At 39.0% G+C, this 16,179-nt stretch overlaps 1 protein-coding gene and 1 pseudogene across 12 annotated transcripts in view; both read left to right on the top strand.

Annotated features, from left to right (window-relative positions):
- Positions 1–16,179, top strand: part of Sox5 (SRY-box transcription factor 5) — an 884,924-nt gene that overhangs the window by 600,890 nt on the left and 267,855 nt on the right. For all 12 annotated transcript variants that reach the window (XM_048335235.1, XM_048335237.1, XM_048335233.1 and 9 more), the window contains one exon: positions 1,643–1,853. In XM_048335235.1, the coding sequence (XP_048191192.1) occupies positions 1,643–1,853 (211 nt within the window). The remainder of the gene's footprint in view (positions 1–1,642; positions 1,854–16,179) is intronic.
- On the top strand, positions 9,479–10,334 carry LOC125342904 (annotated as a pseudogene).

Here is a 16,179-nt window from a genome sequence, read left to right as displayed (position 1 = left end):
CCAGAAATATTTTCAGAAATTTTGTTCCAAATAAGGAATGAGAGAAGAAGAATCTTCAGCCTGAGCAAAAGTGAGCTGACAAAACAAACCCTTGTCTGGTCTCAGAATCACCCGTGTGGCTGGCGCTTCCTTAAAACCATCGGAGGAGCGCAGGTGACACATGCATGCAATCCTATCTACACAGTACCATGAAATAGGAGGATCGAAGCCAGTCTAAGCAGGAAAGTCTGTGAACCACCGAAAAGCTGGAAGTGGAGCTGTGGCTCAAAGTTAAGAGCATTAACTAGCCTTGAGCACAAAGCTCAGAAACAGTGCTCAGGCCCCAAGTTCAAGCCCCGGTTCTGGAATACAACAGCAAAAAGCATCAGAAGGAAGGGAGAGCTCCTCTAAGAGGGAGGAGCTAGCTAGGTTGGACCCTATTTCAATCAGCCATGCTAAAAAGAAGAGGTAGCTAGCTTGCATGGAGGCCTCATGCCTGTGATCCAAGCTACTCAGGAGGCTGAGAACTGAGGATCTGCCTCAGACAAAGCCTTGAAGCTCTTATTTCCAGTTAACCATCAGGAAGCTACAGCTGAAGTTTTGACTATAGTGACAGAGCACCAGCAATAAGTAAAAAAGACAATTGAGAGCACAAGGCCCAGAGTTCAAGTCCCAGTATCAGCACAAGAGGCAGCTGCTGAAAAGGAAGGCAAAGCCCATTCCATTTATTTATTTATTTAAAAATAAGTAGATTTGAGCATTGGGGGTTAGGAGAGCTGGAGGAAAATGAAGGAAAGAGATGACATTGGCTAAGATGCATTATATGCAGAAACTGATTTGTTGGTTTACAAGCACTTTTTGTGCAGCTACTTAAAGATTATGAAAATAAATATTTTAACATTCTAAAAATGAAATTTTATAAATATATAAATGTTATTAGAACAAAAATAAGTTAATGGACATTTAATTCTAAGGGATGTTTAAATGAGGAAATTTATTTATTTATTATAAAAGTGATGAGCAAGGTGGTTACTTTTACATAAGTAAGGTCATGAATGCATTTCTTTGTAAATAATGTTACCCCCTACCTCATTTTCTCCTGTTTACCACTCCCCAGAAGATATAATAACAACTATAATGTTCATAGAAAAGTCTGCGACTCTAAAATATAGAAAAATGAAATGATTATCTCCTATGAACTGATCGCTGTCTTTAGTGCTAACCTGCAGTCAGTGTGTGAGTGTGCATACATGAATGTGTGCATGTGTGTGTGTGTATGTGTGTGTGTGTGTGTGTGCTTGTGGGGGGGTCCTGGGGCGCAAACTCAGGGCCTGGGCTCTGACCCTGAGCTTTTGTGCTCAAAGCTGGCACTCTACCACTTGAGCCACAGCTCCATTTCTGGCTCTTAGGTGGTTCATTGGAGATAAGAGTCTCACAAACTTTCTTTCTCAGGCTGGCTTTGAACTGTGATCCTCAGAACTAAGCCTCTTGAGGAGCTAGGATGACAGGCGTGAGCCTTTCTGATTTGTCTTTATTTCTGTGTTCTTTCAGAGGGATATGCCACTTGTATTTGTTTGTTCCATAGGCTGGCTGAATAAGCCACATCCTCGCTTGAAGTGACTAGATTTGACACAACCTGTGTTTCCTTTGCTTTCTATCACAGGAAGTTGATGGCAATAAAGTTATGTCTTCATTTACGACACACAACTCATCTACCTCACCTCAGAAGGCAGAAGAAGGTGGGCGACAAAGTGGGGAGTCCTTGTCGAGTGCTTCCCTGGGGACCCCTGAACGGCGCAAGGGTAGCTTAGCAGATGTGGTGGATACGTTGAAGCAGAGAAAAATGGAAGAGCTCATCAAAAACGAGCCAGAAGGTAAATGGGTGGGGGGGGGGAAGGAAACATTCCTGGCCACCTCTTGATTTTGATTTCATCTGTTCTCTCTCTCTCTCTCTCTCTCTCTCTCTCTCTCTCTGTCTGATGTGAAATGAATAGAATAGAAGCTAATGCTAGGAAGATATATGTTATACAACATAAAACCAACTTCAGTTGTGACTTTCCTCGAAGTTTTTACACATGAAGGAATTCTGAGTGAAAGAAACTTCAGGATTCAATAACAGGATGTGACAACAGAGCCCAGAAAAAAAAAAAAGCCACCAATGTCCTGTGTCTAGTCATTTCATCTCTTGTCATTTTTTTTTTCCCACAAAAAGGATCATTTGAGAATTTTATGCTATGCTGATAACCATTATACATTAATCTAGCTTATCATCCCTTCCTGGTTATATGTGTTTCTTATGTTGTCTAAGGTGAATATGGTTAGAACTATTTTAAAACTAGTTATTCTCCAAATGTAAGATATACTTAACTGCCCATTTGTTGAACTGAGAAAATTGTCTTTCTTTTTCTTTCTTTCATCCTTTTTTCCTTCCCTTGCCTAAGCAAAACCGCTGCCCCCCCCCCCCCCACACACACACACTAGGCCTCTCATTTCATGGAAGTTTATAACAAGCCAACAACAGCATCCGAAGACATATTGCACACTCAGAGAATGCCACTTAATTTGGCCTTGGGCTCTTTTCGAGGCGAGCACTCACCACTAGGCCATATTCCCAGCCCCTTGGGCTCTTTTCTAATCTGTGAGGACACTGGGAAATTAAAGTACATGTCAAACAAAGATAAGTTAACCAATGCACTTGATAGTCATGTAATAATTAATTATTTCTGGATCCCAACCAGAGCTAGAAGTGGGTGATGAATTTTTTTTTTTTTTTTTGGCCAGTCCTGGGCCTTGGACTCAGGGCCTGAGCACTGTCCCTGGCTTCTTCCCGCTCAAGGCTAGCACTCTGCCACCTGAGCCACAGCGCCCCTTCTGGCCGTTTTCCATATATGTGGTGCTGGGGAATCGAACTGAGAGCTTCATGTGTAGGAGGCAAGCGCTCTTGCCACTAGGCCATATTCCCAGCCCCGTGATGAATTTTTTTGTTAGAAGTTCTTGCCATTCTCATGATCTTACAATCGGAAGGAATTTTAGACATAAGTATGCCAACCCTACGACTTTAGGTATTTTTTAAATTTTATATCCTCTCCTATTCTAATGGAGGTAAAAACAGAGCTTAAAAGAGGACTCAGATAATAAATAAGTAAATAAATGTGTGTACATATGTATGTATATGCATGTATACATGTACGTATATATGCATACACATATATATACACATTTATACACATTTCCTTATATTAAATACTAGGCCCTAGTAATTATTTTAAAGCATAAAAATGGAAAAGAACTACCTGAATCTCTGATCTCAGACTTTCAACATTATGACACATCTTTTATTTGAATTTTACATATTCTGTTTATAGTATATGATTAGCTCTATCATTTAAAATTATTTTCAACCTCTGTTTCCTGTAACATTGTAATAGTAGCATCTTCTCATGCCATTAACTGTATTTTGAAAGAAAAATGGCTACCAAGTATTTTTAATTATGGTTATGGTTCTCTATTATCATTTGTACTGATCTTAAATTAATGGATTTTTATTTATAAAAACAGCATTATACTAACAGAAACATAAAGCAGATCATGCCGAATACCTATGCATGAACACCTTACAAGTTTCTTTTTATGATTAGTATGATGCATTAGTTTAAAAAGACAAAAAACTAATGTTGACACCTTATTATAAACCAAAATTGATAGTCTACTCAGAATTCTTGAGTTTTTTTTTTTAATCAAGTATGCTTTTTCTTTCTGTTTTCAGATACCATTAAAGTTAACACATCACATTTGGTTGTCGTAAATTCGAAGGCTCGTTTTGGCAATGACATTTGTTAGCTGACACTGACTTTTTCTTTCCACTTCTCTTTCTTACACTTACGCTTTAAATTAAATTTCATTTTGATTGGTACATCAACACAGAAAATTGTACTTCCTGCTGGGTTACCACGCGATATTTCAGTATGTGAATGCAGGAGTGTAATCATGTTTAAGTGTATGTACCTCTTCTATCTTCCATGACTTCTTTATGGCGGAAACAATGTTTTCTTCTACATTTTCTGTGTGGTGGTTTGCTTGTTTGTTGGTTTTAGATATGCAGGACACTGACTTTAGCTGTGGTCATCCTTTGCTTTCTTTTCTTTGTTTTTACAAATCACACACACACATTTATTTAAGGTATGTTTTATGAAACACAAATTATCTTCGGAAACTATGACTTGAAAACCCAAGAAATGCTTTAGTGGAACAGAAAAGGGAAAGGTCTACTAGAATAAAATCCTGTTCTTGTGTGTGAAGAATCAAGCATGGAGAGTGCTGTTTCCTTTGGAAATGGCCAGATATGTTGTTTTGTTTTGTTTTCAATTCAGGAACCAGCTTCAGTTGTCCCCTCCAATACCCCTCCTCATAAAATGGATGTCTTCCCCCTTTCCATACCATACTTGTGAAATGCCAGCTCTGTCTCCCCCAAACTAGGAATGCGTGCTCTACTTGTGTCAAGGGGTGTGTCCACATAGATCATGTGTGTAACTATATTGAATGGGCAACTGGTCTCTTCTCCCTCATTTTCTAAATTATTCAATCACTGAGCCACTTCGTCAGTCATTTATGAGACACTCAGGAATACTTAGTTTGTCCCCAGCCTGTTGTTATACCAAGCCATAGTCATTGGGGTGGTCTTCCCACTCTTGTCCTGAAAATAGTCATGTCTGCCCTATGTCCTGGTTCTTTTTATTGCAGGAAAGATCTCCATTCTAACTAAGTTTGTTGCATGGCCTGGTAGGCACATGCCTTTTTATATGAATAATAGTGCATTGTGTGAGTGTACCCGGCTTTGTTTATCCATTTACATATCAAAGGATATCTTAGTTGCTTCCAGTTTAGGGTTATTATGAATAAAGTTACTATTATTAAAGTTACTATTATTCATGTAAAGAAGGGTTTTCTTTGGACCTGCATTTTCAACCCAATTGATTGAATATCTGGCTTCATGGTTGCTGCAATTTGGGGACATCACATTTTTGAGATTTATGAGAAATTACCAAGTATTCCTTCTAAGTAGGTATCTGATTGTGCATCTGGACATCAGTAATTATAAGTTCCTGCATCTTCATATCTTCACTGATCCTTGGCGTTTGGGAGTTCCTTCACATTTTTGGATTTTGCTTATTGAAATGGGTTTGCAGTCCGTTGATGCTTTAAAGTGAAATTTCCTAGCGACAAGCAGGGTTTAGCATTTTCTCAGATGTATGTACTATATAGATAATATCTGTCTGGTTATTTTGCCCCTTTGTTGAGTCATTTCCATCTTGTTAAATTTTAAGAGATCTTTATATATTTTGCACACAGTCTTATACCAGGAAGGCAATATGCAAATATTTTGTCCAAGTCTGTGGTTTCTCCAAAGCCTCATTCTCTTCACATTTACTTTAAGTAAAACCTAACTTAACAGTTTTTGCACAGATTATAACTTTGATGTAACTACTCATCACGTAGCCCAATGCCACTTAGTTTTTATCTTATTTTGTCTTCTGGAGTCTCCTAATGTAGGATTTCACAAATTATGTCTATCATCCTTTTTACATAAGTTTTTATAAAGCAAACAAATTATATGACTGGAGTGTGTGTGTGTGTGTGTGTGTGTGTGTGTGTGTGTGTGTGTGATTATAGGTACCTAGGCATTGTAGCATTTATTAAAAATACCATCTTTTTTTTTTTTTTTTTTTTTTTTTGCCAGTCCTGGGCCTTGGACTCAGGGCCTGAGCACTGTCCCTGGCTTCTTCCTGCTCGAGGCTAGCACTCTGCCACTTGAGCCACAGCGCCGCTTCTGGCCGTTTTCTGTATATGTGGTGCTGGGGAATCGAACCTAGGGCCTCGTGTATCCGAGGCAGGCACTCTTGCCACTAGGCTATATCCCCAGCCCTAAAAATACCATCTTTTATTCTTTCTCCAATGAGCTGCATTTGTCAATATGGCCGAAGATAGTTGACTGTATTTCTTTGCTCTTATTTCTTTCTTCCTCATTCTGATTTGTTGATTCATAGATGTGATCTTGGTCTAATACCATGCTGTCTTTATTAGTTCCTTTTCTTTAGTACCATGTTGGTTGCTCCTTGTCTGTTTCCTTTCTTTCTGAACTATAGAATCACTCATGTACATTATATAAAAATGAGACTGTATAACCTGAGGGTATAGATGGGATTCCCAGAGATGGGAGAGAGAATGATATATATATATTTTAATGCCAGTCCTGGGGCTTGGACTCAGGGCCTGAGCACTGTCCCTGGCTTCTTTTTGCTCAAGGCTAGCACTCTGCTGCTTCAGCCACAGCGCCACTTCTGGCCATTTTCTGCATATGTGGTGCTGGGGAATTGAACCCTGGGCCTCATGTATACAAGGCAAGCACTCTTGCCACTAGGCCATATCCCCAGCCCGAGAGAATGATATTTTAAAACCATAGAGTTCTCACACCCAAAAAATCTAAAATATTCCCACATTTATTAAGACCTATTGTTTAAGTTTCATAGTTTTCAAAGTCTTCAGACATATTTTATTACTTTTATACCTAGTGATTTTGTTATAAAATGCATATATAAAAATAAAAGGTATTGTACTTTTAATTTCAAACTCAATTGCTCGGGTTTTATTTTATTTTCTTTTTAGATTTATTTGTCAAAGTGATGTACAGACAGGTTACAGTTTCATACGTTAGGCATTGGACACATTTCTTATACTGCTTGTTACCACCTCCCTCATTCCCCCCTCTCCCCCCATGAGTTATTCAGTTCATTTACACCAAACGGTTTTATAAGTATTGCTTTTGGAGTCGTTTGTCTTTTTTTACCCTGTGTCTGTCAATTTTGGTATTCCCTTTCACTTTCCTAGTTCTAATACCAGTATATACAATTTCCAATGTACTCAGATAAGATACAGTGATAGTGCAGGTAACAACCACAGGAAGGGGATACAAGAGGATCATCAATAATAGAAGCTGTGGTTTCACATGGCATGTTAAAAGTAATTACAACAGTGATATAACAGTCGTTTCCATAACATGGAGGTCATTTCACTTAGCATTATCTTATATGTTCATAGGGGCATAGCTATTAGGCTCTTGTGATCCTCTGCTGTGACTAGCCTAAACCTGTGCTAATTAATCCCTATGAGGGAGACCATAGAATCCATATTTCTTTGGGTCTGGCTCACTTCACTTAGTATATTTTTTTCCAAGTCCTTCCAGTTCCTTACGAATGGGGCAAAGTCATTCTTTCTGATAGAGGCGTGGCCAAAAGGGAACCCTACTTCATTGTTGGTGGGTGTAAACTGGTTCAGCCACTCTGGCAAGTGGTATGGAGATTCCTCAGAAGGCTAAATATAGAACTCCCCTATGACCCAGCAGCCCCACTTTGGTGCATCTACTCAAAAGACCACAAACAAGAACACACTAAAGCTACCAGTACAATGTTCATTGCAGCACAATTTGTCATAGCTACACTATGGAACCAACCCAGATGCCCCTCAGTAGACGAATGGATCAGGAAAATGTGGTACATGTACACAGTGGAATTTTATGCCTTTATCAGAAAGATGACATTGATCTTTTTTTTTCTGCATAATTGTGTTGATTGTGGGACTTGAACTTAAAGCCTGCACTTGATTGCTTGTTGTTTATGTACACAATGCAGTTGACATCCATATATAAAACTTTCATTCTGTGGCCTCTAAGTAATCACTACCAGCTCTAGCACATTTTGGGGGGTCAATTCCCTGCATCTTTTTTCTCCATTGACAATCATTTCACCTGAAAAGATTTTCATTATTTCTTTTCATGATGCACAGATACTTATTTCCTTTCCTTCTTATAGGAGGCCTAAATGAACTTCAGTGTTAAATAAGAATGGTAAGAGTGGGCATATTGCTTTGCCCTGGATCATGAGGAGAGCCTCTGATTCTTAGTATTCAGTATGGTATTGGCAGTGAGTTCTTTGTAGATAATTATCTAGTTCAAAAGAGTTCCCCTCTATTCTTAGTTTTCTGAGAGCTTTTTTTTTTCATAGACGCTTTAGAATTTGATAGTAATGTTATCTCAACTACTAACGCAATATGATTTTCAAATATCAAACCAGACTGCAAACTAGGAATATATCCCACTGGGTCATGGTTTATGTTCTTTTTTTGATAGTTTTTGTTAGATTTGACTTGCTGACATTTCTTTGAGGATATTTGTAGCTGTGATTATGAGATTATATTGGCATATACTTTTCCTTTTACTTTCTTCATCTGATTTTGGAAAGAGAGGGTACTGTTCATTTCAGTGTTAGGAAATATTCCTTCAATGTATTTGTTTTTAATTCTGGCTTGATAGGCATTCGAAATTCAGAGTAAAGTACTAGAAGGAGTTGATTTTTACTGTATTTTATTACAAAGTTTGTAGACAGAGTATCTTTAGATGTTATCCTCTATGGAAACTTGGGGTGTAACCTTGGATCTTTCCCAGTGTATTACATTGACTTCCTCATGAATACCTGGACTCTTAACTTGGAAGACTATGACAAGCCAAAGTCCACTGAATAAATCACAGAAGGTAATAGGGGCAGAGACAATTCCTCTCAGTTGCAGCAGTAGAAGATATTTAGAAGTATCAGGAGTTAGGAAGAATGTGTAATATTTAGTAAGAGCTACTCAGGTAGAAGTCAGAGGTAGAGCAGGAATGATAGAGACAAAGAAACAGCACCATTGCATCCAGACATTAGATTGGACTAATTGCCTTTCCCACAATGACCTACAGTGATGTACTTTCCCCTCTAAAAATACTTTAAATGTCCAGCTAAGGAGTCAGTCATTATTAAATAATTTCATTATTAATATCTAAAAAAAATCCTCGTACATAAACCCATAGAGAAAATACAGCAGTGGTATTTATGGAGGGATTGAATGGAAATTGAGCAAGGCAAACATAAACAAGTTTGAGATTCAGTGAGTGGTGGCTCACAGCTGTAATATTAATTTCTCAGGAGACTAAAACCTGTGGATCATGGTTCAAAACCAGCTCGGGCAGGAAAGTCCATGAGACTCCTAACTCCAGCAAACCACTAGAAAACCAGAAGTGGAGCAGTGGCTCAAAGTTGTAGAGCACTAACCTTGAGCAAAAGAGCTCAGGGACAGTGCCCAGGCCCTGAGTTTAAACCTCATAACTGACAAAAAAAAGTCTGAGTTTCAAAATGGATATTTTATAGAACCATAAAAATACATAAGGGCTGGGAATGTGGCTTAGTGGTAGAGTGCTTGCCTGGCATGCATGAAGCCCTAGGTTTGATTCCTCAGCACCACATAAATAGAAAAAGCTGGAAGTGGTGCTGTGGCTCAAGTGATGGAGTGCTAGCCTTGAGTAAAAAGAAGCCAGGGACAGTGCCCAGGCCCTGAGTACAAGTCCCAGGACTGGCAAAGAAAAAAAATGCATAAATATTTGATCACAAAAGTATACCTAGGAGAGGAGGGTCGGCTTTATGAAAAAATGGTGGAGGCGTCTTGGGTGTATTTTGGAGAAGGCTCTCCACGGTCCTGAAGGCGTCCAGGTCATTAATAACTTCCAAGGCCCTGGCTGGCACAGGTTGCAGGCTTTCTCTTAGTGTGTTGCTCAAGAGTGTAGTAAATGTCACTTCTTTGCACTAGCCTAGATTACTTCATACCTCATTGTCAACAAGAGGACTTGAAGAATTTTTTGACAACCCAAAGAATTGGGGAGAACAAAAAGTAAAATCTGGAGTTGCATAGACCTGTCAACAATTAAGAAACAAAAGTAATGAAGATTTACATAAACTTTGGTATGTCCTACTGAAAGAAAGAAACATGCTTCTAACTCTAGAGCAGGAGGCCAAGCGGCAGAGATTGCCAATGCCAAGTCCAAGGTAGTTGAGTCCATGGATGCATTGGATAAAGAGGTCCAGGAAAGAGAAGATACTTTAAGGCTTCTTCAGACTGGTCATGAAAAAGCTAGACCTGGTGCTTGGAGAAGGGACATCTTTGGAAGAATCATCTGGCACAAGTTCAAGCAGTGGCCTATTCCTTGGTACCTAAATAAAAGATACAATAGGAAATGATTCTTTGCAATGCCTTGTATGGACCGTTTCATCAGACTAAGACTTGAGAAACAAGCTCGTATCAAAGCAAGAAAGACAAGTTTGCAGAAAAAGAAAGAAAACTTTCTTGAGGAAAAGTTTCCACATCTTTCTGAAGCCCAGAAGTCAAGTGTTGGCTAAGAAGTCTGAACTCTTTAATATATTGCTTTTGTTTTTCTTGCAATACTCTATATACTGAAGTAAATAGACACGTGTCAAGTGGCTAATAAAGTATTTAAAAAAATAAAAAAGTATACCTAGGCCCATGCTCAGAGTAAATAAAAATGAACACGTGTGTCAAGAAGTACCTTGTATATTAGAGTCACATGATGGTACTCATCTTGACTTAGAAAGGATGACAACAACAGAAGACAAGGTTGTATCATAGTCATAGAGAACAATGTGGAAGGAACTTTGTATGTTTTTAAATCACAAAGATAAAAGTGTGAATTGAATGTCTTAGGAAGGGTAAAAGTCTTCCAGTTTGGTTGCCTTAAAACTCTCACAAATCAATATATGTGTGTATACATGTATATATATATATATATACATATATATGTGTGTATGTTTATCTATATCTAGATCTATATGAACCTAAATGAAACCTTAGTTTACCCAGGTGTCCCAACAGTGTGCTGTGAACTGAACAAATGATAAGAAAAAGTCCTTAGGAATAAATGTAAGCAGGCAAGTGCAAAGCTTGTGGAGGTGAGAGCTACTAACCTTTATCACAGTTTTGTGGAGAAAACACCAACAGAAAGAGAGAGAGAGAGAGAGAGAGAGAGAGAGAGAGAGAGAGAGAGAGAGAGAGAAGAGAGAGGATGGAATACATTGTAAACTCACAACTACATGCCACAGAAACATCCTTTCTTCCCTCGAGCTATTTTTCCATTGTTTTTCAAAGGCCATTAAAATGAACAGCAGGTTGTGATGAAAATTTCATTAAGCGCCAGCGAAATCATTATGAGGGTACCACATTCATGCCTGGGTTTCCTCCCATTGAGGGGAGAGAAAGCAGATTTCAATAGAAAGACCAGTATTATTTCCAACCTTACCCCTGCCAACAGCCAGCTCACAGAAATTCAGAAGTTAGAGGAGATTGGGGGGGGGGGGTCACACAAAAAGAGGCCACTGAGGTGAAATGGTTAGAAAGAAACTTCCATTTGCATATGGGCTGAGGAAAAGAGAGCTCTCCTTTATTCTAGCTAGCCTATTTTTTTTCCAAGTGATTAATTAAAATACTTTCAAAGTTATATTAGAAGAAAAAAAATCATGGTGTATTTTTGTTTATATCTTTTTCCTCTATCAGAAATTTGTTTTGGCCTCTTTCTTCAGAATTTTTGCCTGTCAATAAAATCTGGATCTAAAGCTTTTAAAAAAAATTTGTCCAGCATCACATTTATTAATGAATAGTGCTAAAAATTATGATAAATTCATAGTCTTAAATAAATAACTCAGTTATATCACATTTAGTAGACCTGTGTTTTTGTTTTCTTTTTTGTTGTTGTTGTTTTTGCTTTTTAAACGTTTTTATTAGCTTCAGCAGGTTAAGGATGACAGTGAAATCAAGTACCACAATATATAATGTATAATACAGAACACTGAATTCCTGTATCAATAAGAGGGCAGGATGCATACACTAGATAAGATATTGCATAGGTGAAATACATAAAAATGTCACCTTTATTGGATGTATATCCTGTGCCTAGCAACTGATATGAGACGTTTCATTTAAACTTTAGCACATCTTCCACTTTGGACTGCGCATGCCTGGCTACCTCTATGTCAACCATCACCACATGCAGGACCTCTAGTCCGCCTTTCCTCTTCTTTTTGTTTTCAGATGAAGGAACTGAAATCTACGTGTCTGCCTCATTCAGCTCCCCTCTGAAATGGCCACAGCACCCATTTCTTCCACCTTTGTCTTCTCCGCCTTTCCCTTTCTGTGGGTTTTCTCTCTCTCAGCAGTTGTAGTCATTTTCTCTTAAGGCTGAAAGCGCTGGACAGAGATTTCATTCCCTGCCTTCACTTGGCCTGGTGAAGAAATAAGAACTGTCATAGTCACCCATACCCAACAACACAACCCTCTACAGTTATCATAGTCACCCTTACCCAACACAACCCTCTACAGCTGTCATAGTCACCCTTACCTAACACAACCCTCACCCCAATACAACCCTCTAATTGCCATTGTCACCCTTACCAAATACAACTCTCTACAGTTGTCATTGTCACCTTCACTGTAGCACAACATTTTATAATTGGTTATCTGTCTGTTTCTCCAGTAATACATTCATTTAGGGTTAAGTAGGTACACATCAAAAGTTCCAAAGGTTCATTGAAAAAAATACTTAAATACTTGGGGCTAGCGCCATTGCTATTTCTTCTGGGACTTCAGAAATTATTTGTGAAAGACTGAGGGAATATGTGCATTTGTCCATTTTGGAGAGGTGCTACATAGAATTCATGCAGTTGGCCAAGGCTGCCCTAATGTACAGAGAGTAACTGGACTGAGTATTTAGTATTGGGTTTTCAGTTTGGGGCCTGCCACAGGTCACAGTGTCAAGGACCTTCACGTCTGTGATCCTTGCTCAGGGACAGTTGTGAAGAATTGGCCATGATTGTGATATGATTTTATCAGTTTTCCATCTTCAATTTTTTTCCTTCTCAGAAGAAATATGTATGTGTGTGTGATATAAAGAGCATCTTAGTAAAACATATATATACACATATACATGTACATATTTGCACATACATATGTGTAGGAACATATTCACACATACACGTATATTTGTTTCTCAGGTCCCCTGGAACCACACAGTTTTCAGTATTCCTTTTGAAGGTCCTGGGGCTTGAATTCTGGGCTTGAGCACAGCCCTTGAGCTCCTTGGGTTCAAGCCTAGTGGTCTACCACATTGAGCCCAGTGCCACTTCTGGCTTTTTATGGGACTAATAGGGGATAAGAGTCTCAGGGATTTTCCTGCCTAATCTGGCTTTGAACCACTATCCTCAGCTCTCAGCCTGAGTGGCTAGGATTACAGGCATGAACCACTGGTGCATGGTTTGCATTTGGGAATGCAGACTGGACTTTGAAGAGAATGTATGTGCTGAATATTGTTAGGGCCATAGTTTCCTCATTTATGAAGATGTTGGCTACATTTTATGTAATTCATGTCTCCCTTCTTGGCCTTTCCTTTTGTGTGTATGAGTTTGCGTGTATATGAGCATGCACTGTGCACATGCGTGAACATGAGTAATTCGCTTTTAGACACTGTCCCCCCCATACAGTGTTTGTTTAATTTAGCCCCTGTATATGAATATGTTCCTCTTTCCTGGTTTGTGAAGCCTATACCATCAGAATTGCTTGTGCTGTGTGTGTGTGTGGTGCGTGTGTGTGTGTGTGTGTGTGTGTGTGTGTATGATTGGATTCACTTAGGAAATCATTGTTTCTCTTAGAACTTAGCTTTATCATTGTTTACATAACTGGCATGATTATCTACACCCCCCAACTTCTTCAGAAAAATCCTTTGCTCCCCATTTTATATGACAAGACCCAAGACCCTAAAGGCAACAACCTATTATCGGAGTCACTCAGTGTTACTTTCCATGAAGCAGTTCATTTGCTTTTAGTACAGGCTTCACAAAAAGAGTTTTCCTTCATTGTGTGAGCCAATAAAGATAATAGAATGGGCTTGGAAAGGTAGATTTTGTGACAGACCCCACGCCTCTACCCTTAGGAAGAGTTATCTATAGACCATTAGCGGGTGAAGGAGAGACAGAGCTAAGCACTCGTATGCTCTTCTCCCCAACAATTGGCTTAGTAGTACATCTCAAAATGTGTTCAGCTCACTCCACTTGTATGACTGGGAGGAGTGGAAAAAATCTGTTTACTCATATATATGTACATATAATATACATGTATGATGCATATATACATACCATATACCTATAATTTTATATGTACATATGTATATAAGCATGTATATATACATAAGTTTGTATACATATATGCCTTAGATATATACATATTTATATACATATATACTATGTATAGTATACATATATTGTTGTATATATATATATTTCATGAGTGATCTTTTAAAACTTGAATATTTTTATGGTTACGATGGCATAATATATCTTTGAGGGCTGGGAATATGGCCTAGTGGCAAGAGTGCTTGCCTCGTATACATGAAGCCCTGGGTTCAAGTCCTCAGCACCATATATATAGAAAAGGCCAGAGGTGGCACTGTGGCTCAAGTGGTAGAGTGCTAGCCTTGAGCAAGAAGAAGCCAGGGACAGTGCTCAGGCCCTGAGTTCAAGGCCCAAGACTGGCAAATAAATAAGTTAAAAAATATATGTACATATATATATATATATATATATATATATATCTTTGGGCACATTATTGTATAGTGTGTCTTCAGAGCCTCGTCTTGCTAGGCAGGTGCTCTACTGCTGAGCCATGCCTCCAGTCCCATGTTTTCACTGATTAGTGTTGAGACGGGATTTCACTTGCTGTTCAAGCACCTGCCTGGACCATATTCTGCCCAGCTTCGGCATCCTGTCTTTGCTGGCATATGCCTCACACCCAGCCTCCCTCTTTTCAGATGGAGTCACGTACTCTTTTCTGCCTGGCTGGCCTAAAACTGCAAACACCCCCCCCCCCCCCGCCGTGTCAACCTGTCACATGGTTTAGGATTGCAGGCCCACACTTGTGCACTCACCTATGGCTTGAGGGCCTCCCAAACTTTTCTGCCTGGGCTGGCCTCAAAATGCAATCCTCCTAAAGTGTAGCCTCCCCTGTAATTAAGATTAGGAGGGACCCCAGCAAAAAGCCATGTTGACATTTGCCTCTTACAAACACCATTCCCTCTGCTATGGTACTTAATGCTTTGTTCCCCAGGGGGGCGGAAATTGTCAGTGGCCTTTCTGTTTTTGTTGAAAATACATTGACACCTACAATAGAATATAAACCTCCCACTTAAAGTGTATTGTAGAGTTGTGCAAGTAGGAATTATAAGCTGTACAATTTAATCTGTGGTGTGCTGGAGCAGTGAGTGTAATTATTGAGGGAAATCACAGACTCTTGGTACATAGTTGGCTTTGTGAACACTGCTCCTGGTCATTGCAGGTAGAATATTTGAGTGTACATTTTAAATCACAAGGCTTACCCTTATTTACTATCTATTGTGAAGTGGCCCTTTGGAAATTAAACTGAACCTGTTTGCTTACTAGACAGGTAAACATAGAAATGCAGAATTACTCCTTACATTCTTCATCAGCTCTCCCATTGCTGTTTTTATGGGGAAATTAAGAAACAGGCTTTCAAAACCCTTCCTTTCACAACAACAACAACAACAAAATCCCCAAGCATTCTATTAATTGGGTGATGAAGATGATACTTCGAAATTCACTCTTCTTTCAAAACAAAACAAGACAAAAAAAAAACAAAACAACAACATCATATTCGATAAGGTAGGAAAAAACAAAAAGTGAACGGAGCAGGGAGAAAGCCTGAAAATCCTTTAATTGGCAGAGGTTTGAGTTGGCTTTTGTTTAGTTGCTCATGGTCGTTTTGACAAAGTACAACGTTGAAGAGGCTTTGTAAGCTGTTCCCACTGAAGGGCAAACAAGGGTACTTTTCATTCGAGCTCTTTTAAGTTTTGTCCTCCACACTCTTGCTGTTGATAGGGGTTTCTCCTGATGTATTGTGGCTCCCGGTTCTGTGAGGTCTGTCACTGGAAAAATCGCTCTGTCCTTCTTGAGACAGCCACAGCTTCACCTCCAGGCACTATTATTTCAAAGCCATCCCTGTAAGGAAATCGACACTCAGGAAAAAAAAAAGAGATGATAAAGAAAAGAGTTTTCTTTTTCAAAGGTCAGGACAAGAAGAACGCCTCCCCGATGATGTAGATCATCTCTCTGTAAGAAGTGTTTTTAACTTCAGCAGAGTTAGCTGAGTTTGAAGCCTTGTCATTTTTTTTCTTTTTTTTTTTTCAGCTTGAAAGTGAGACTCATTTGCTGTCATCTTCTTTTCAAGGACTGTCCATTCCCAACAGTTGATCTGGATCTTTCTTGA

The sequence above is a fragment of the Perognathus longimembris genome, chromosome 27, assembly GCF_023159225.1.
Source record: "Perognathus longimembris pacificus isolate PPM17 chromosome 27, ASM2315922v1, whole genome shotgun sequence".
Classification (NCBI taxonomy): domain Eukaryota; kingdom Metazoa; phylum Chordata; class Mammalia; order Rodentia; family Heteromyidae; genus Perognathus; species Perognathus longimembris.
Note: the sequence above shows the minus strand (reverse complement) of the source record. Positions and strands in the feature narration are given on the sequence as shown.